Below are 20,651 nucleotides of genomic sequence, written 5' to 3'. Positions count from 1 at the left end.
TACATATAACAGCAAGTCCCCTTGGCTCTTTAAACAACAAGTTTTATCAACGTGCAGCTTACAGTAAGTGGAAGCTCCAGCTTGGAACTCAAAGAAAAAGAGTCTCAAATATCCACCCTGGAAAAGAGGTGCAAGACTGCATGCAACTGCTCTGCCCGCAGAGTCATGCTCCTCTACTCCAGAGCATCCAGGCAGTGAATCATCTGCCTGAAGTTGCAAATCCAGCCTCTGAATTGTCCTTTACACCCTTAAAAATGCTGGAAAACTCTTGCACAGATGTCTCCTGAGATACAGGAGCTGAGAATCCCCCATCTCCGACACCAACCAGACACAGGAACGTGAGCCATCAGGGCAGGGTTCATCTGGGTGCAGAGCTCTCAGAGGAGGCAGAAAGCTGTAGCGCCACAACTCCAAGACCACATCAAAGCTACACATCAGCCTCAAGAGTAGTCAAGTGAATTCCCTGCAAGTAATCTGAGATCCTGGGACAGCTTTTGGATCATCTCGCACATAGTTTCAACCTCTAGCACCCACAGAGCCATTGGGGTGAGTAGGCCAGGATTGTCACTGGGTGGCAGGAGGACTTCATAAGGAATCTCTCATCATCTGTGTACCTTTAAGGACCTGTGCCTTCAAAAGAGAAGAAAATCTGGGGGTGACCTGCTAAACTTTTGCTACTGCAGTGAAATTTTTAAAACAAGCCCTATTACCTACAGTAACAATATTTTCCTAATAAAAACCTGTTCCTGTTTAAACTTTTAATTTTTCTAAGAAATCCCTTCTAGGTACTTTTGATCTACTATCAATTGCTACAGATGCTGTAAATCTACAATCACAAACATCCTCACTATTCCATGCCCACCCTCACTATTCCATGCCAATGGTACTCTTCTCCTGATCCAGATTTTTAAACGATCCATCAGCCCCAGTACACCCCATTCTTTGGTGAAGGGGGAGAAAGTATTTTCAGGCAGAAAAATTTAGGGAGATGCTAAAGCAGAAACCTAAAGGGATGAATTGGGCTGTGGAAGGTTTGAAACACAGTAACCACACAGAGCAAGAGGAACTTATGTAAAGTGAAATTTGACCTGTACTTCTGTCTAAAAGGAAACTGTTGTTAGAATTACAGTGACTCTTCGGCACTTTTTCCACTGCTGCAATGTAAACACTTTGTTGTATGTCTAAGCTGAGTTTGCTGAGGTACAGCAAAAGCCAAACTCGTACATCACTTTTATTGCTCTGGTTACTTAGGTTCCTCACTATTTACTCTCACAGATGATTGAGGAAGAAGATGGCCATAGAGAAGGGCACTCTAAAAATCTTCAACAGGAGGAAACAATTATTAACCTGGGACCAGATCAGGAGGTGATAGAGAAGTTTAGACTGGCACTACCTGGTTTGCAAGGACACAAAAGCTCATGTTGGGCAGGGCCCCTTTTGCACGGCAGGACTCACAAAGGTACAACACTGCAGAGAACTTGCCAGCCCCACTTCAAATAAGAAAAAAACATCTCAAAAGGACGATTTGAGAGATTTCTTGTTTCAGCCTTGGACATTCATACATGTTTTTGTACTCTTGGCTCTTCATCCCGGTTTTCTCTGTGGGTCCAGTTCCTCTGTTTAAATTGCAAGCTCTGGCTTGCTCCTTTCTTTCAAGTAAATTCCCTTGTTTCCCTCTCACTTTAATATTATCCTTCCCTAAGCTCTGCTGAGTTTCACCACTCGTTAGGTCAGACTTCCTGGGGGTTTGTGCCACGTGGCAGGACCCTCATCCTTTCACCTGCCAGACAGACAAGCCCAGTGACTCAGCAGCCTTGGAAGGTACCACTTCTCCTCTTGCCCAAGGCCAAAGAAAAATCATGGATACATGCTACATTCTGTATGCACTGAAATCTATTATTCTTTTTATTACTAATTTTGCACAAACTAGAAAATTTAGGACAAATACTCTAGGGTTTTCTCTATACAAGCATGTATGCATTATTTGTGGGGTTTGTTGTATCTACTATGTCTCAAACTTCATTTGCTCTTTGGATATTGCCTGAGTAAGTTTATCTACATCTCAAACACATTTTCAAAATCCTTCTCCAGAGCTAGAGACCACTCAGGGGTATTGAATAAAAGGAAGACTAATCAACACCTTAATAAATTCCCATTTTAGCTCCTACAAGGCGGTATTTTGCAAAGCACATTATCTACTCAATATCCATACACTTCTGGACAGGGCATCTAAATTAGGATGTGAATCGAAAGTCTGGTGAACTCCACAGAAACAAGGATTATACCTTTAGGTTCCTTGGAATCACACAGATGACCTTCTAAAAATCAAATTTCAGGCATTAAAGATGAATCACAGAAAGAAAAAATATCCATTAATGGAAAACTATAAAGCAGTTGTAACTTTTTCTCTACCTCAATAAGCATAATTAGAGAAGAAAACAAGCTTCAGACATTAGTTCGAAGACTTATGTTTAAAGCATCTAGAAGTCTGTGTACTCCAGGTTTATACAGATGTTTCTGACTCTCCCACATGTAATTTAAAGAAAAATATTTCTCCCAGGATCTCTGGCTTCTCAAGAAAATCTCTGCCATACTATATAGAGTACCAATACATGTTACAAGTAAACAATTTTTAAAAATAAAGTTCCTGAAGAACAACGAAATGTTTATGACTATTTGCACTGCCTATGGGAAAGTGCCAGGAGACAGCAGCTGGGCAGGAGGCCAGCAGGGGCTTCTGATACACATCTGGGCTTGTGTATAAACATGTTCTCCTTACAGTTTCCATTGTCCGCCCCAGCCCGTTCCTTTGGAGTATTTGTTGTACTCATTCTTGTCTTATTTACCTTTCCATAATGACTTTTCAGTGCAGAGGCCATCTCTTATCCTTGAACATTGTTTGCAAAATGTGCCCCATCCCTACTGGGTCCTTTAAGCAGTACTGTAATACAAATAAAATCTCTAAAAATACCATTCTACTTCTCAAACTTACGTCAACTAAGGCCAGACAAAAGAAAACTGTGTATATCTTCCTTTCCTCCTTGCTCCCTAAAGGAATGCATCCTTTCTCAGCCGTAAAGTGAGCCTGGCAATTACTGTATGTGCATGTCTGTGTTCCTGTTTGGAGTGCTATAATTGTTTTACAGTCCTGACTGTGATTATCCAGTACCCACCAGAAAATCCCAGTGCTTTGATCATAGGACTCCCTACCCAGACTCCGCAAATAATTTGTCAGACAAGTGGGTTAAGCAGAAGGAAGATAAAGAGGAAACAAGAAACACAGCTGACACAAAGCTAAAAGGAAGGAAACAAAGATAAAAATGCAAAAAGAAAAAAAAAAATAGGCAGAAAATATAAAAGGGAGGAAACAGAAAAGAGAAATGAGGTGAGGCAGAGTTTAAGGAAATGTGCTTTTCTATCAGGACTAAACAGAGGTGAGTCTCTTAGGAGCATGAGGTACTTTTTATTTGCTGCTGTTCCCTGTCAGCCCCTCTAAGGGTCATTAATTAAAAGCCCCCACCCGGCTACTCTACCATTAATGGTGTACAAGATATCCCTTATAGACAGTCCTCATGCGTTTGAGATGAAGTTAGTGAGATAGCAGAAGCAGGCACAAACAGCTTGCTCATTTGGGCAATAAAAAGACAGAGGGCTGGCAGTCAAACAGAGAACAGACAGGATATAGCAAATTACAGGGTTCTCCTTCCAGACTTTGCCATTAAGTGAATGTTTTCTGCAATGCATAGATGCCCTCTGGGCACACGACTTCTAACAATCACCATGGCTTGTTTGCTTCCTGAGCTAGGGATTTAGCTTTTTATACCATACCCTGTCTGGCACAGCTCCTACCACACGCAAGGAAAGTATTGATCTTCAATAATGTGAGTTTATCTGCAAAGTAAAACTTGCAAGTAGTCCAAAACCATCTTTCCCTCTGCCCTGGCCCTGGAGATGGTGTTCAGTTTTTCCTGTAACCGGAGAATAAACACTACATATAGTTCAGGATAATCTCAGCAAAAACACTTTTATGTCCCTAAAACAGGAGCACACTGCTTTCTTGTCTATGTTTTATGAAATAGTGCTGTCAGGGATAAGTGGTCTGTACAGGAACCTGAGTCTTGTGTTTTGCTGCTGTAGCATCACTGAAACAGGCTTTCATCCACTACACGGTTTCATACACAGGTTCTCCACTCTGGCCACAACTGTTTTATCTCAACTGCTATTGACCTTCCTCTTTTTCTGTTTCACATTTCTGCTCTCTTCTAAGTCTCTACTTATCAGTTATCTAAAGGACAAGCCATAAAATACAACCAACCCAGCCACCATGGTTTTTCTAGGGTGTAGGGTCAGTGGTTGGATTTTCCAGTAGTTCATGCAAAAATTTTAGAAACAACTCAGAGGAAGTGTTGCCAACATACTACCTCTGTTCCCAAATGTCAGTGATTAGTGAATGCCATACTGAAGTGCAAGATGTTCAACACAATTTCATCTGTCTCTGCAGCGATGCATGTGAAGCAACACTCCTGTAACATCCTGGCATGTTCTACATTGACCAGCTCAAGGTTCCAGTTTAGAAATGCTTCACTGACATAAAAAGACAAAACATTTCTCATGATGCAGAGCAGTTAAAGAACAGGGTGGTGTGGGGCATCAGGGAATTGTTTCCCAGGGTGTCACATGGAGGGATGCAAGCCCTGCATGTGTGGTCACTGACGGCTGTGCAGATGTGTCTTGGGAACTCACACCCAGGACAGAATGATGTCAAAATTTCTGCAAGACTCTGCCTTCCCAAGGTGAATTCTGACTTGCACGATGTTAACCGCTACATTCCACACATCATCTTTAACAGAAAGTGCACCCTGGGCACTGTCTCACTAAAGAGGAGGCAGGATCTCTAGTAGTTAAGCAGAAGGAACTTTTTCTGGCACAGATGGACAGAAGCTTTTTATTTCATGTTTCTGAAAAGGACCCAAGAGATTATTTTGCTTGTAGTACCTCCTGCAATCAGCAGTAATTTGTCTCAATAACACAAAGGTCGTTAAAATGTGTAAAGCAAAAGAGTTGCTATATGTAATCTCTCTTGACAGACAGACATCCCTTGTAAAACTGATAAACTTGGCTGTGCTTGAGAGAAAACTAGTGAATAAAATATTCTGCTAAACTATCACAAAAATAATTGTGAAAAGTCTATTAAATGAAAAGAGTGCAAACTGAATTTTGGGGCTTCCCCCACCACCTACACCAGCAGGAAATGAGGTAGGCCTGCACTATTACTTACCTTATATCTTTTTTTACATCCAGGAACAGGACAGGCAAAAGGTTTCTCATCCCCTCCATTCATGCACATTGAACTAAGGATAGCTTCAGAGCTGATAGCACTTTCTGTAGTCCAGGACTCATCACTGTCTGATTCTTCATAGTCTACTTCCTCTTCATCATATTCACTACCTAGAAAAGCAGGGCAGTGAGATAAAACAAGAATAAATAAGAGCACAGTAAGATAACCCATTCTGCATTTATTACATCAGCTACAATGACTTGTAATTTCCCCACTTTTGTCTTTTCTGGAAGACAGTTTTTTTAAATTTTATAACCCTATCTTTCTTGTAGTTATTTATTCCTTCAAAAAGACACCAGCGATTCTTTTTCTAATAACCAGGACAGACACTATTAATATATCTTCATAAACTGTTAACTGCATGGCACAGAAAGTTCAAAGGACTGATTTTAAAATGCAGTTTCATTGCTTCTCAAACACCAGGATCCTTCCGTCTTTCCCAGTGCCCTAACAGAAAATGTGCTCCCTCCCCTCCTCCAATTAAAGCTAATTTTAAGGCATTTCTTTATGCAATACAATACTGAAGAGTGTAATTCTACAGATCATAAACAGTGTAAAATAATATGTTGACAAGTCCTAATGCATTTACTGGCCCTTTGGAATTAATAGGAATTATAGCACAACATTAATAAGAATTATATTGTAGCAATTATAGTTGTGAAATTCATTCCCTCAGGTGTGGGTATAAATTGCATTGTGTGGCTGCCCTGAACAGACCGCATTATGTTCCAGATACGCTAAGACAGCCATCTGAGCAGCTGGTGCTGAGCTTATTTATTATTTTTAATTGCAATAACTATTAATGAATTCCTCTGAAGAAGTTAAATGTGAAACAAGAGAAATTAGAAAAGCAGAATTCCAACTGTAAAAATACAGTTGAAAAAAGAAAAGCAGGGGAGGGAAGAGCCGCAGCTGATTAAAAAGAAAATATATGCACAGAGGGAGAGAGAGGGAAAGCTGAGGGAAACTTCTGTGGTGTCAGCAGGAGGTGGTGCTGTGTTTCCCCTCCCCTTTCTTCTTTCCCTTTCCCAGCTCTGCTAAATTTTATCCTTTCTGCTGAAAGACACTTTGGCACCAAGTGCTGGAATAGCTCTTGCTATTAAAGACAGTTATGTGACACTTGCACGGCGCTTCCCTCATGTGCCCTTTCAGTGCACGGCTCTGAGCAGCTCTACCCGCCAAGGAGAAAATGCAGACAGATGCCTCATGGCACTTTAAAGCATTCAGAATTCACAGGGAAAACCCATACTGCAAACTACAATGGGGTTTTTAGGGGTGTTTCTGCTTCTGCTGAAACTCCACACTTACCGCCTCTTTGGACTCCCCCTTCCCCAGCGTTCCCAGTCAGACTCAGCACCGAGTAACAACACGTGGCAACTGGTAGCTGCCAGCAGCCCGGGCTCCTGAGCTATGGTCAGGACAGATGTCAGGCTGTCCACGTTTCTTTCCTGTGGCTCCCATCTGTCCAGGATGGTGTGCAGATGAGGAAAGAGGGATGGTTTCCCACCAGCCACAAGCGTCGACATGAGCGCACGCACAGGCCCTGCAGCACATCTGGAAAACTCTGCCCTGCTGACTGCAGCTCCTCATCCCACTCCGAATGAGCCAGAGCCAAAGAAAGCATTATTGACCTCTTAAAATATTTCTGAACTCTAGGAACAGTTAACCTAAAATGAAGTTAAGAGTTGTTATAGTTTAATTAACTAATAAAAAAATGGAGGCAAAACCACAACTCTGCTTCTACGATTTCCTGCCCTTGATTGTATCTTGATGGAAAAAATTCCTCAAGCTGTTCCTTTCAAACCTTTTAGCTCAGTGGGGTTTTTTAAAAGCAAATGAAACAGAAAACCCTATTGTAAATATACATATGCACTCCTAGGATGACAAAACATACAGTTCTAAACACTGATACCAACAATTTCTTCCTTTATAATCACCCCCCCTTATGAGCCCCCTTAAGAGCGGACGATTTCCGCTCAAATAGGATTTTTTCCTCCTGAAGAAAACATCACTTGAAACTGTGCAGCATCTCTTAGGGACACCACTCCTTTTACTCATCATAAGGAATATGCTTTCATAAAGCAACAAATAGTGCTCTTTAAAACTTAATATGCAATATGATGCCTAAAATATATGAGACGCACAGACCAGCGGGGAGAAGCTGCAGTCAGTATTATTAAGCATTTCCTTAGGTTTTCCTAAAGGCATTAAGAGGTGCCCTTTTAATTTTTCTAGTAGTTTTGTAAAGTAAGATCCAATTCTGTAAAAAGGTTTGCCTGAACTTCAGTCAATAGTAGACTCAGTGACAGAGAGACAGAAGAGACTAAACTGTGTGTGTAAGCATCTATGAGACCACACCATCCTTACGGTTTTCTTTTCACTGGCTTACCCGAACAAAAAAGCAAGATTTGTCTAGTACACTCAAAACAGTTCTTTAAACAGTCTAAGCAAATGCTCCATTATCTTAAACTTTTAAATTCCAATGTCACTACAGATTTTACAAATACAATGAGCTTTTTTCATATGAATGACCATATAAGTATGTATTTCTTCTTGCACAAAACAGTAATGCTAATGGTGCCGTATGACTTCACATGAAGCTGGAACTGCACTCTATCACTGCTTTTATCTAACAGCGTCCTACTGAACTCAGCTGCTTTAACTCTCTTCCCAAAAAAATAAAAATTAGAAATACCAAAATGTACTTAAAAGGATCTTGGTAGAGGGAAAAATGCAAAAACAATTTATTGCCTTAAAAAAAAATTCATTAGCAATAAAAATCCAACCTTAAAATAATTATGTTGTTTCAGTTGTTGTAGAAAAACAACACTGATTTAGTCATGCTTTTAACCGATTCTGCCTCAGAATTTAATTTCCTCAGCTGTCAGTGTCTGAGAGCAGCAACCCATGCGGTGCCTCACTGACTGCGTGCAACACATCAGAGAGGGGGGAAATAAAACAAGAGGAAAAACAAAAAGCACGACGCACAGGTTGGCGCTGCCATTATAAACAGCCCCTGGATGAGGTATTTTAATTAAGTGGTGCAGGGCTGAGCACGGTGGCTTTGCGAGGCCGTTCCCAGGCGGAGCAGGAGGCGCTGGGCTCCATGTCAGGTGTACAAACTGCAACCCGAGCCGGCGCTGCCCCGGCTCTCGGGCAGCATTCCCGGGGAACAGCAGCGCGCCGAGGGGAAGCGCACGGCAGCGCAATTTGATCAAGATAGAGTTAGTTATTTGCTTGCTTTTTTTTTAAAAAAAAAACTTGGTTAGTGTTCCACAATTATATCTGTAAATATTTACTTTAATAAAGGAAAAAAAAAAAAAAAATTAAGCGCCTTTGCATCTTAACCTATGGCCTGCTCCAGGGCGTAACAACTGCATGACTTGGGCAGTGTTTGCAGTAACTCTTCAGAGAGGTCCCAGAGAGCTGCCTCACTGAGCACTTGGACACTGCCAAGCTCATGGAAAACAGGATGCTCTGCTGGGGAACGTTGCCCTCTGGGCACTGAGCTGAGCCATTCCTATAGCATGTGTGCCAATGGCTTTACCCTTCCTCTTCGCGCTTGGAAAGCTGAATGAATGTTCCCTCCACTGAAAAATATCCCAACTAGGCTTCAGAAGTCTGAATAGCGAAAAAACCTCCCCCAAAACTTGGAAACACACAGTTCTCTAAGACACAGCATCTAAGTATCTGGTTGATAGAGAAACACGCACTTTCAGCAAGGCACCGTACAAATATACAATATTATTACCATAACTAAATACTAGTTCTACCAGAGCAAAAATCCTTTTCTCCTCCTCTCTCCTCTGGCAGTGCTTTTTCTGAGGCTTCTTGCTAGCTCATTGCTCTTTAACATAATATCCAATTTCATCATCTGGCTTTCATTCGGAGACCCTACACAGTTGTACCTTGGCCTAACCTAAACCACTGCTTTATTATCCAAATAACTCAGTAACATCTTCTTAATACTGCACCCGCCCTTGCATGCAATATTCCCTCAGTCCTGGCCCACAAAGCCATTTCCCCACTCCCCAATCCAGTGGCCTTGCCAAAAGACTCACTTCATCTGTGCTGCCCCCAGCAGATCAAAAAATGAAACGAAACAAAGGCAAGAAAGAATGCTAGTTCAGCTTTTTTTTTTCCCCCCTGCAATTTTCCATGCTGAGACAATGCCACTACTCCTTAAAGGGGAGGTGGATTCCACTAGGCTCAACTCACACAGTATGCCATACTGGAGCCAGATATCACCTAAAATTACCTGCTATGAGAAGCCACAAAACATACTGGGTCACAAAGAGTTCCAGCAAGTTATTTCTCTTGTAATTTTCACACTGCATTTAAACAACCCATCACAAATTAGAAAGCTGTCTGTGTCCCAGCCAAAAGTAAAGACATGCACCAAAAGGGATTATGATTACTGCCTGGAGGTTAAGAAGCCTTTGTAGTTTGACAAAAAGAAAAGCTGACAGTAAAGACTCTGTCTACACCTTTGCTGCCAGTCAATTTCCCTATCAAAATCAGTGCGAATGTCACTTAAGCCTACAGCAAAGATCTCAGCTCTTCAATGTCCTTCTACTACTTTTTCATTTTCCAGTAGACGAAGTCAGTAATTTAAAGAGTTCAGAAATGGTTTGCAGGGAGCTAATTCATTTCACATTCTGTAACAGACAACATCCCAGCTACGCTGCTGAAAATCTGGGGCCTTATCTTTTATATTTCTGGGCTTTATTCTGTATTCACATCACTGTAGCCAAGATAAATTCTGCCTTTTGCATGAGTGAATTCATTCCATGGTGAGAATTACAGAGGATTTTCCCCTGAACTTTAAATCGATCTTGGTTCTAGCAGGTGCACAGCATTTGTTGTTACATCGCTTTTCAAATCTAAAGACTTCTCCACTGTGCCTTTAAATAAAAAAAAAGACAAAGCTGATTAAAACCAGCACAAGCTGTGTGTGCCATTTTAATGAGTAGGATCTATCTTGACCTCTGATCAAGAACATTATGAGTTCTTCCTTTCTCCTCCCATGAAGAAAAACAAACCCAAAACATCCTTGCCAATTATTTTTGTGACCAGAAAGCATACATTTAAGTATACAATGAATAACTATGAGCAAATAGCTTACTGCAGTGGGAACCAACATTGCTAGTGTCACTGAAAGTTCATGGTAATTCCAAGGATTTCTCATAAAAATTCAGCTTCACACTTGTGAAGCCCCGTGCGGGACTTGCAGTTTATATTTCATAGAAACAGTTTTATGAGAGCACTTCTTACGTTAAGAACTTTGCATTCCCATATACTGCGACATTTCCTTGATAAAGAAAGTGAATTATTAATATTATGTGAATTTCAGGTTAACACTAAAGCACATTTATGAATTTGTCAGACTTCTTCCCTCTGTGCCCAAGGATGCACACAGCAGGAACAATGTTCCTACAGCTGATACTCATTGCTGATTTACAAACACATCAAGTCATTCAAAATGAAATAGTCTTCCTTCATATAAAGAACAGGAAATAAATGATCAGGAAAATTAAATACAAAACAGTCAAGTAACAGCAGCCATGCAAGTCTTTAGTCTAGAAGCTGTAGCAGGACTCTCTCAGCTGAAAGCCTGCACAGGGAGCACAGTGTACTGGCTCTGCAAATTCCAGCAACAAATGTCAGACACTGGATCATCCAGACACACTCAGAGTCTTTGCTTGCTTGCTTGTTTTGGTGGGTGGAGAAAGGGGACCCAGAGGACAGGAAGCTGTTTTCAGCCTCTGTAAAAAGTCTGTTCAGAATAATTTCTCATGTTTTCAAAGATACTTTTACCATTCACGTCCACAGCTGAAGACGATGTAGACACAACAGAAGAAAACCCGGAGAGGTTTAACAGAGCACGGTGCAGTGCTACAGACAATGGCATTTTAGATAGCAAGTACCATTCCAGGGCTTGGATTAAGCACCGAAATACAACAAGCACTAGGTTCACCTCAGTGCAGGCTGGAGCCTTTCTCCTGCACGTGAGTATAAACACACGCAGTTGAGTTTTCGCTCTTCTCCCAGTAAGGATTCCTGATCCTCATTTCTCGGCGAGGAGGAGCAATTCAGTTCTCAAAGCCAACCGCATGCTTGAAACTTTGCTCTCACTGGTGGGAGCTGACTGAGACGGTTATGGACAGGGCTGGCAGAGGACTCCATTCCTCTCCATGATCACAACGGAGCCATCAAAATAGCAATCACGACTGACTCCTGCCTTGGCCCTGTGCCAAGCGGGGCGGGGGCTCAGGGTTGTCCCACTGGCCACCGCCAGCACTGCACAGTGCATCCCGCGGGCTCTGCGGGCTGTGGCTGCCGCTGCCAGCATCCTCCTCTTTCCCATGACACCAGTCAGAGCAGGATTTGGCCAGAACAATGTCTTCTGGAGAAACCACCCCTCCTTTTCTCTTTTCCAGTCCTCTCCTAGCTCAGATCAAGTATCAAGCACTAAATAATGAGCTGTTAGGATGTATTACTGCCCAGAAGAACTAATTTTCTATTGTCTCTGGCTGAAGCAAGGCTCAGCTAACGAATAAGCACCGAGAGAATTTCAAAAATGTACCTCATGTAATGATGTGAACATGGATTTAAATACAAAGAACAGTATGTTTTTTTATCATTATTTTTAGGCACAAAGCACTAGAGAAAATAAATTAGGCAAACCCCTCTCCCCCCGCCCCCACAAAAAAAACTTTTCTGTGTTTGCATCATCCGAAGACTAGCTTTCAGACAAGACTTTGAGACCTCCGCTGCTACACCAAAGGAGGGAACATTTAAGCATCTAAGGTTATAGATAGGTGTTTCTGGACATCCTCTCCCCTCTCTCCCAGGCAATGGCAGCTGTAACTTGTGGAATCACAGAGACAGTCTGAAAAGATCCTTCCCGCAGCTATTTCGGAGGGTGGTACTTCAAACAAGGATGAACCCACACATAATTAAACATCCAGCACCCTGGTGTTTTAAATGACATGGTAGATAGGTTAATTCCAACATTTCACACCAACTGCAGTTTTAATTTCAGTGCTCTCAGTGTAAGCTCATGCTGCATTTTAAGTGACTGAAGATGTATCCCGTTACAAGATTTGGATTCACTTTGGAAAGCATGCAAACACTTCTACAGGTATAATGTAAATCTGAATACATTGTACTTTGAATAGAATGATTTTGGCTGAGCTACCCTCTATGGAATTCACCATAAAATGTTGAAGGTTAAGCTAAAATGATAAAGGTACAAAATAAACAAAGTTTTATATTTAAAGTGCTATTAGTATGACATTAGTGCTATATATTCTTTTTCACTTTTCACTTCAGATCTCAAGTGTAAACAATTCTTTTCAGCAAAATGGAGAACTGTTTACACATGAGATATGCTCTCCATTTTGGGCTACTAGAGAAACAGAACTAACACACTCAGGTTAAAAAAAAAAAATCCTCCAGGGCCAATACGGGATTGGTGGAGCAGCTGGATTCTATCCGGCCTTAGGAACAACTGTGTGCCATTTTCTTTCTTGATATATCTGTATCTTGATACTGGTATAGCAAAGAACAGTCTTTAAAACTACAGCACTGTAAATCCAAATCCAAAGTTTATAAATCCAGTTGCACACCTATATAAGCAGTTATGTTACAACTTATTGAATGTATAAATGCAAATAAAGCATACATGTAATAAGATAAATAAAAAACCCCCACACTTCCAATTACTTGTGGAACAGCAACTAATCACAAAAACGTGCATGTAAAGAACTGATTCTGGAAAAAAACAGTCAACTGATACCACGGCATGTGTTTTGTAGAGCAGGGCTTTCTGAGAACACTGCAGAGGTGCTAAAGCAAATTGTTATAATGTCACTGCACAATGTGCTGTTGAGGTTTTATGGTCACACTGCGCCAATAGTCTCGGGAAGTTACTTTGCATTCTTATACAAACTTTTCCCCCCCAGTCCTGTTTTCCACAAAAAAGGGCTTTCAATAATGTACAGTGTTGTGTTTATACATGCTACAGGAAAAACACGATAAACCCAAGAACACAATCTCTACTTTAAATATATTTTAAAACTAGATTTCTGCAACTTCATGTAAACATGAATAAGCTGTTAAACACTCACCGAAAAAGAACATAACCTTCCTGTAATTAAATGGCAGTGTTTTACATGGCACTTTTTAAAAATCATGAAAATAAAAAGGTAAATAAATAAATCAGCCCAACAGACCCCTCCCAATTTGAGGCTTAACCTGCAAAGTAATGTAACAGTAATAAAACCTATGCCAGCTGGACTCCTTTCTTTTTCTGGCTTTGGCATGAGAAACAAGAGCAGGTATATATTTGAAGAAAAACAAAGTAGGACATTTTCCACCTTTAGTCACAGGATGTTAATTGAACTCTGGCAAATGTTTAAAGATATTCTCAAAATGTTCAAAAAAGAATTAAAACCAGTTGGGGCTGAGAAAAAGAAACAATCCATCCTTCCTCCCCTCCCTTCTCTCCCCTCAAACATCTGTTCCAAACTTATACTCCAAAAACCACAGCGAAGAACAGTCATAATTAATGTTATTTTGGCTTTTTAGTTGTTAGGCCTGCATTCCAAAGTCAGAAATACAAAAATACAAGTTCAGGGCACTATTACTGTACTTAAGGACTCTCCTGATGCATATAACAAAAGAGCAGTTTTTCTTTTCTCTTCTTTACCCCATTTTATAAGAAGAGAGAAGAAAAAAAATAGAAACGGTACCAGGAAACAGTTCCATGTCGAAGATAAAGGATTACAATAAAAAGTACCTACAGAAATGAACTACACTTTATGAAGCTATGAAAATGCATTTGAGACATGTTTTATACACGCTTTACAGCTGTTCAAAAGCTATCCAGCCCCTTCCAACGCAGGTCGTAAAACTGCTAACGCACACAGGGCCCTCCGCACCCCGACTGCCGTGCCTTTGCCTGCGCCAGCGCGCAAATCCTGCACGGCTGCTCGCCGCCACTGCGACGCCTCCCCCCCGGCACCGCGATCGCTGCGCAGCTGCAGCCCGCACTACACAAGGAGAGCTGCTGCTTCAGCAGCACCTGCCTAGGCAGGGGTTTCCAAGGTGCTCCCGGGCCTCCTCAGGCCCTCCCGTGTGAATGGGCTGCAGCACGCACGTCAGCCCCGGCGCAGCGCACGGAGGACAGGTGCTGCAGAGGCGCAGGACAACTCAGGGCTTTCTGGGCCAAGGAAATGTCACGTTTATGATGCCCAAGAGGGCTGGCTACAAACCCCTGACCAGCAACAAGGGAGGCGATGGCAGATTCCCCACTTCAGTGCACTGAAGGAGCTGGGGTTGTTTAGTCTGGAGAAGAGGAGGCTTAGAGGTGACCTTATTACTCTCTACAACTTCTTGAAGGGAGGTTGTAGACAGGTGGGGGTCGGTCTCTTCCACCGGGCAGCAACTGACAGAACAAGGGGACACAGTCTCAAGCTACGTCAGGGAAGGTACAGGTTAGATATTAGGAAAAAAATTTTCACTGAAAGAATAATAAAGCACTGGAATTGTCTTCCCAGGGAGGTGGTGGAGTCACCGTCTCTGGATGTGTTTAAAAAAAGACTGGAAATGGCACTTAGTGCTATAGTCTAGTTGAGGTGTTAAGGCATAGGTTGGACTTGATGATCTTAGAGGTCTCTTCCAACCTCATTATTATTCTGTGATTCTGTGAAGGGTCGGGAGGATTTAATCTGCATGGTGGTCATACACTGACCACTTGTCCCTGCCTGTTTTTGAAGCTCTGACCATCTAGATGTAAGAAACACCATCAGCATGATTTGAGAGCTATTCCTAAGACTCAGAATTACCAGTAAGGGCTAACATGGCTATCAACTACTGAGCAAGAATCAAGGCTTTTGTCATTTTAACTACACAAAAAATCTACAGGAAAGATCTGTTATGTTTTTTATTAATCCTACTTTGTGTTTCTCAGAAAGAAATTAACCCAAGCATAAGAACACATTTAGTGTGGAATCATGTCTCCTTTCTCATTTTTAAAGACGAAGATTCTGATAAAATAAAATGTGCACTGTGCCTGTTACACTGTCACAAACCTTTCTTTGAGGCTATCATTGCTCGAATCAGGTCTACAAAATGTCTCTTAGCAGGTGAGAGTTGTTTTAGGTGACATATCACTGGGCTGAAATCAAAGTACTTTTCAGATTGCTATTTTCCATTGCTCCTTGGCTTCTTGTATCCTTCGACATTAGAGGCGTAAGTGCTCAGAAGCTGTTGTGAATGGCACTGTCTGACTATATATGGAAAAACCTTGCAAGAGGGAGCCTGTGCTAGCAAGGACAAAGCACCAGCCCTCATCTTCAGCAAGAATTAGGGTGGTGTCTTCCACCTGCCAGGCCACAAGCATTAAAAAGACAAAAGGATCTTGTGGTTTTAGGGGTCAGAAAATGTTAAATGGCTTTTAGTTCACTTGGAAATACACAAAAGCTACAAAGACTGTGTTTTTCCTAAAATGTTACATAATTTTGAGGATCTTCTACTGGCTAACATCGCCTCATGATACACCATTTCCCTTGTGAAATAAACCTCTCTGGGTTATAAGTCATTGAGTGTGAATTGGTAGCTTAGTCCTTGCTTTTTATTACTTCTGATTTTCTTTGGCCATAATGCAAGGAAAACTCAAACATTTGCTTAAGTTTCATCATCTTCAGCACACTGAAGTGCTGCCTAAATAAGTCTGGTGGTTTTTTTTTGTTTGTTTTTTTTTTGGTTTTTTTTTTTTTTTTTTTTTCCTGCTAAACCGTAACACTGCTGTCAGCGTGCAGACACACGGCACTGGTGGACATGGAACAATTTTTTCAGTCCTCAAGGTACTACAGTAGTACAGACAAATCCCATTTAATGCCACAGTGTAATATACATATACGCATACGTATATGTATAAGTATGTATGTGCATACACACACACAGAGCTTAAATAAATACCTAAAAGCTCCATGTGGCCACTACTGTTTCTAACTTGGAGAAAAACATTTGTGTTTTCAGCCAGGAATTTTCAAGATAATTAGCAGATTACTTACAAAGCTAAATAGTAAATAAATGAAAAAAAATCCTTCCACCAATTGGCCCCAGCAGTATAAACACACAAACATGAATGCCATCATTGTTACCCAGAGCTGCTGAAGTAACTTTTTGAGTGTCACACTATCCCTATGTTAAAGCAGTTATGCAACAAGCTGTGAAAGGCAGACACAATGTGCTTTCTACAAAATCTGTATTTTTTACACATTTGGAGGAATATAGGTCTTTGTGTGATGGGTATGCTTGTATACAAAATTCTTATCCTATCACAAATTAACAGATTAAAGAGATATTATTAAAGAGATAATCTTGACTTTTAAGCTTATTGTACATTTTTTATTCTTGACCCTGTTAAAAATGGTTTGCCAGTGTAGACTACTACGATGGGGATTATAAAACAGTTTCTGTGCTTGGAAGTACTTTAAATCTACAAGCCATGTTTCTATTGCTGCTTTGTAGCTCAAACTCCAAAACTAGTGATGATTTTATGAGTTGCTGAAGTCTAGACAACTCGGTTACTTTTCAATTAAATTGTTCCTTGGGGAGACTACTGTGAAAATTCCCATACAATTAATTACAGGTATGTGCAATTAAAATACAATTCTACAGCACAGTAGCTTTACAATTGCTGGTGCAATTTATGCTTGCATCAAACAAGAATGCTCTGAAGGGGCTGGGAAGACGAAGTACAACACACAGGAGATTACAAGTAAAGCTACCTGTAGTGAATGAGATGAAATAAAAGGTAGTGTTAAATCTTTGTGTGCCTTTTCCTCTAGTAAGATTCAGAATTCTTCTACTAGAAAGCACAAAATCTGGCAATTGAGCTAATCTTCCCAAACTGGGCTCAACACATTTTTACTGCCAAGTTAAAGAGCAAATCAGAAATTTAACAAATTTATATGAAAATGCACCCATAAAGCAGGAAAACGAAGCAAAACAGAAAAATGCATCAAAAAGCTGAGAGGAATCACGATTAAAAAACGTCAATGTGTATTTCCCCTGACAGCAAAGCGCCATTTTTTCCCATCGGTTATTTTCATATTAGTCTTACTTCCATATTAGTCTTACTTTAAATAAGACACTTGAAAATGTCCTTTTTACTTTAAAAGTAATTTAAATAGTTAGAAGCACCACTTTTAAGCATTTTGTGAGTATAGTATAGACCTTTTTGCACTCAAGTTATAAGTTAGTTTAGGATGGAGTTAAACAAAGGACTAAGCAGGGGAGGTTATCATAGCGTATGTCTTCATGCAAACCACAGAAAAGATTAGTTCCAGGAGAACCTCCCTAATTTTGCTCCATCTTCATAAGTTTACAGGCCTGGATCAGTGGCAATGCCAAACCTCTGAAAAATTAAGACACTCATGGGTCATGTCAGCTTGTCTTGCACAGCCTTGCAGAAATCCTCCAGGATCTGTACCCCAAAGCTACAGGACTGTGAACTGAACTTGCAGCCCTGTAGTCCTTGCAGCCTTAACCAACCCTCCTCATTCACCTGGTCCACGTGCACTGAAAGAGGTGGACTTTGAGGGGTCCCAAACACACTGTAAAACAAACCAGATCACTTCTGTAAGGCAAACAGGGCTGCGGTTTCCGAGTCCTTACGACTCCGGTTTTGTCTAGGTGATAAAAAAAAGACACCAGGGCCTCCCTTGTAAGAGACAAAGCCATCAAAGTGGACCAACTCCCATCCTTCCTCCTTTTAGGGTACAGCCAAAGTGCAGAGCAGGTCGCCAGGTAATTGCACGGCTAGAGAACAAAAAACGTGCAGGTTCGACCAAGTTAATGTCTTGGTCTTCAAGATAATTCCAAGCTGTTTGACTTGGAGCTACACATTAGTTCAAGACAAGACAACACTGTTGCTGTGCCTATGACAGGGAATTATGTCTGCTCTGCAGATCCTTCAAGCCTAAATCTCAGTGTGCTCTGGGAATGAATTTCTTTTGGTTTGGTTTAGTTACTGAGTAACCAGGTTAATATACAGTCTTGTCTCTCTAAGGAAGCCAGACAGTCACCCGACAGCTGATGACTGCTAGGAAAGAAAAAAAAAAAGAAAATCCATTTCTGAAGCACTTAGCCAAGCACAGTGATGAACACTTGAACATTTTTCACTTTGGATTACTAAATCAAAAGAGCTAAATCTGTACAAGTTTACAGCCTGGCTCCCCGAAATTGGAATGTGACATCTAGCTCTGAAAAAACATCTTTTAGCTGTGGGAACAAATCCCACCTGTTCTAAGAAAATCACTATAGGAAATAATTGGACTTTTACTTACTATTTTCCATTGTTATTAGAAACCTTTTATTATAGCTTTATTCCTTAAGGTAGAAACTGGAAACTACTACAGAATTTTCTTATTATTCCTGCTTAGTCATGACCTCAGCCAAAAGCTTGTGTCAAAAATCTCCTACTATACTTAAGCACACACATATACTATAATTAAGTCATACACTGATCAACCGTTTTGCACAATGTCATTAATTTTTTTTTTTTTTTTCATTATTTTTTACAAGAATACCCGTCAGGCTCTGTTAGAATAGGTGCCTCAGACTGTTAAATGCTGGGCTATTATACATACAATATTAGTTAGTGCACAGGATTAATAATTAATTGCCCCAAACCTGCAATTAGATGGAACCATTTTGGCTCCAATAAAGGAAGTTCTCTTCCGTCATTTACACAGAAATGTGAAAACCCAGCAACAGCGAAGCACCTCAGAAAGAAATTTTGTCAGGGACCACAATTCAGTTTCCACAAGATATTTTAACATAGATTTTTTCATACATTGCAGGTCTGAAATATCAAATGTATTCAAACATTCATTACACTGGAGAAATGAATTTGGTCTTCATTTTGTGAAGTATGACTTATTTATTTGCCCATAGTGTTTATCCACGAGTGAGTCCATATATCTAATTTTTAATAAAAATATAGCATAAGAGTTCTTCAGACTCTGAACAGGCAATTAAACAAGTAGAAAATTCTGAACAAGTAATGAGATGGTTCCTCAGAGCTTGGTTGATTCGTGCTTTACTATGCTGGACACCCCGTAAGTCAAACACACAAAAATGTAACACTCTCAGTCCACTTCTCAGCAACAATTTAATACAACAGACCTGGGATTTGATTTAATATTTCTACTTTTCATTATTTTTTCAATTACATCTGCATGATACTAGGCTACTTTAACATAAAGTGTAATAATTAAATTTAAGCATTTACAGTATGCTAACACAGGTGAAAAATTTTTGAAGTGAACGGCTAAAGCTGTGGTTTTGTGACAACATAAATTCTTGAGCTTGCAACTCTGCAAGTAGTGAACACTCTATTCCAGTCTGACAAAGCACTTGTTATGTGCTCCAAGTCAGGCAGCATTGACTTCCTTAGCATTAGGTGCTAAACATTAATCACGTGCCTAAAGCACACGCGACCTGAATTTCTAGCATGATTTTCAAAATGCCATGAATGCGTACTTGTTTCCAATCATTTGTCCTCCCAAGTCTAATTTCAAGCCCCCTTAAGATCTAATCAAGGAATATTTTGCAGTGCACTTTGCTTACAAAAATAAGCCCACCACAAAAGAGCAGTATCTCTCTAGTTGTAGCAACACTGAGTAAATCTTCATCGCCCAAAGAGAAAGCTGTTGCAGATTATCAACCGAATAGCAGATTTAATGGTTCATAGTCTGCTCTGATTCAACCTAACATGGAGTTCAGAAATGCCACCTGCTGATAGCAGCCAAACAGATTCTGCTATAAATAGCAGCTCTGCAACTAATTCAGCCTAATTCAGCTACATATTTATAGCATATCCATCAACACAAAAAGTTTTGAGCACCTAACTCCCCCTCCTGTAAGTCTTCACTTAATTTGTGGGGGGAACACCCCTGTTATTTTACATTTCTGCTGTTCACTCTAAACTCACAAAGTAGTTCAGCCGAGCAGATCTCTTTTTCTTGCTGGATTCTGTTTAATGTGCTGTTCCAGCACTCTGTGCAACAGCTGTCTGTGCCATATGATTACTTCATTGTTGAAAGCCTGACATATGGAAACTCTACTGAAATGTTAGCTGCTTTGATACCTATGAAGAGGAATGAGCTTTTACATTACAACAACGCATTTTTAAACAACTTAAAGTAAAAAAAATTAAACACACATTTAGAATCTAAACCATATTAGTTTCCAGCATATGCCTGCTTCTCTATTTCAATGCCCAATTCCAAAGGCT

At 40.6% G+C, this 20,651-nt stretch overlaps 1 protein-coding gene across 1 annotated transcript in view; it reads right to left on the bottom strand.

The window, feature by feature from the left end:
• Positions 1–20,651, bottom strand: part of JAZF1 (JAZF zinc finger 1) — a 199,433-nt gene that overhangs the window by 3,453 nt on the left and 175,329 nt on the right. Inside the window, exon 4 of the mRNA XM_040086692.2 lies at positions 5,279–5,448. Coding sequence (XP_039942626.1) covers positions 5,279–5,448 — 170 coding nt within the window. The remainder of the gene's footprint in view (positions 1–5,278; positions 5,449–20,651) is intronic.

This window comes from Hirundo rustica, chromosome 1 (genome assembly GCF_015227805.2).
Source record: "Hirundo rustica isolate bHirRus1 chromosome 1, bHirRus1.pri.v3, whole genome shotgun sequence".
In the NCBI taxonomy this organism is placed as follows: Eukaryota; Metazoa; Chordata; class Aves; order Passeriformes; family Hirundinidae; genus Hirundo; species Hirundo rustica.
This window is presented reverse-complemented; position numbering and strand designations above follow the sequence as displayed.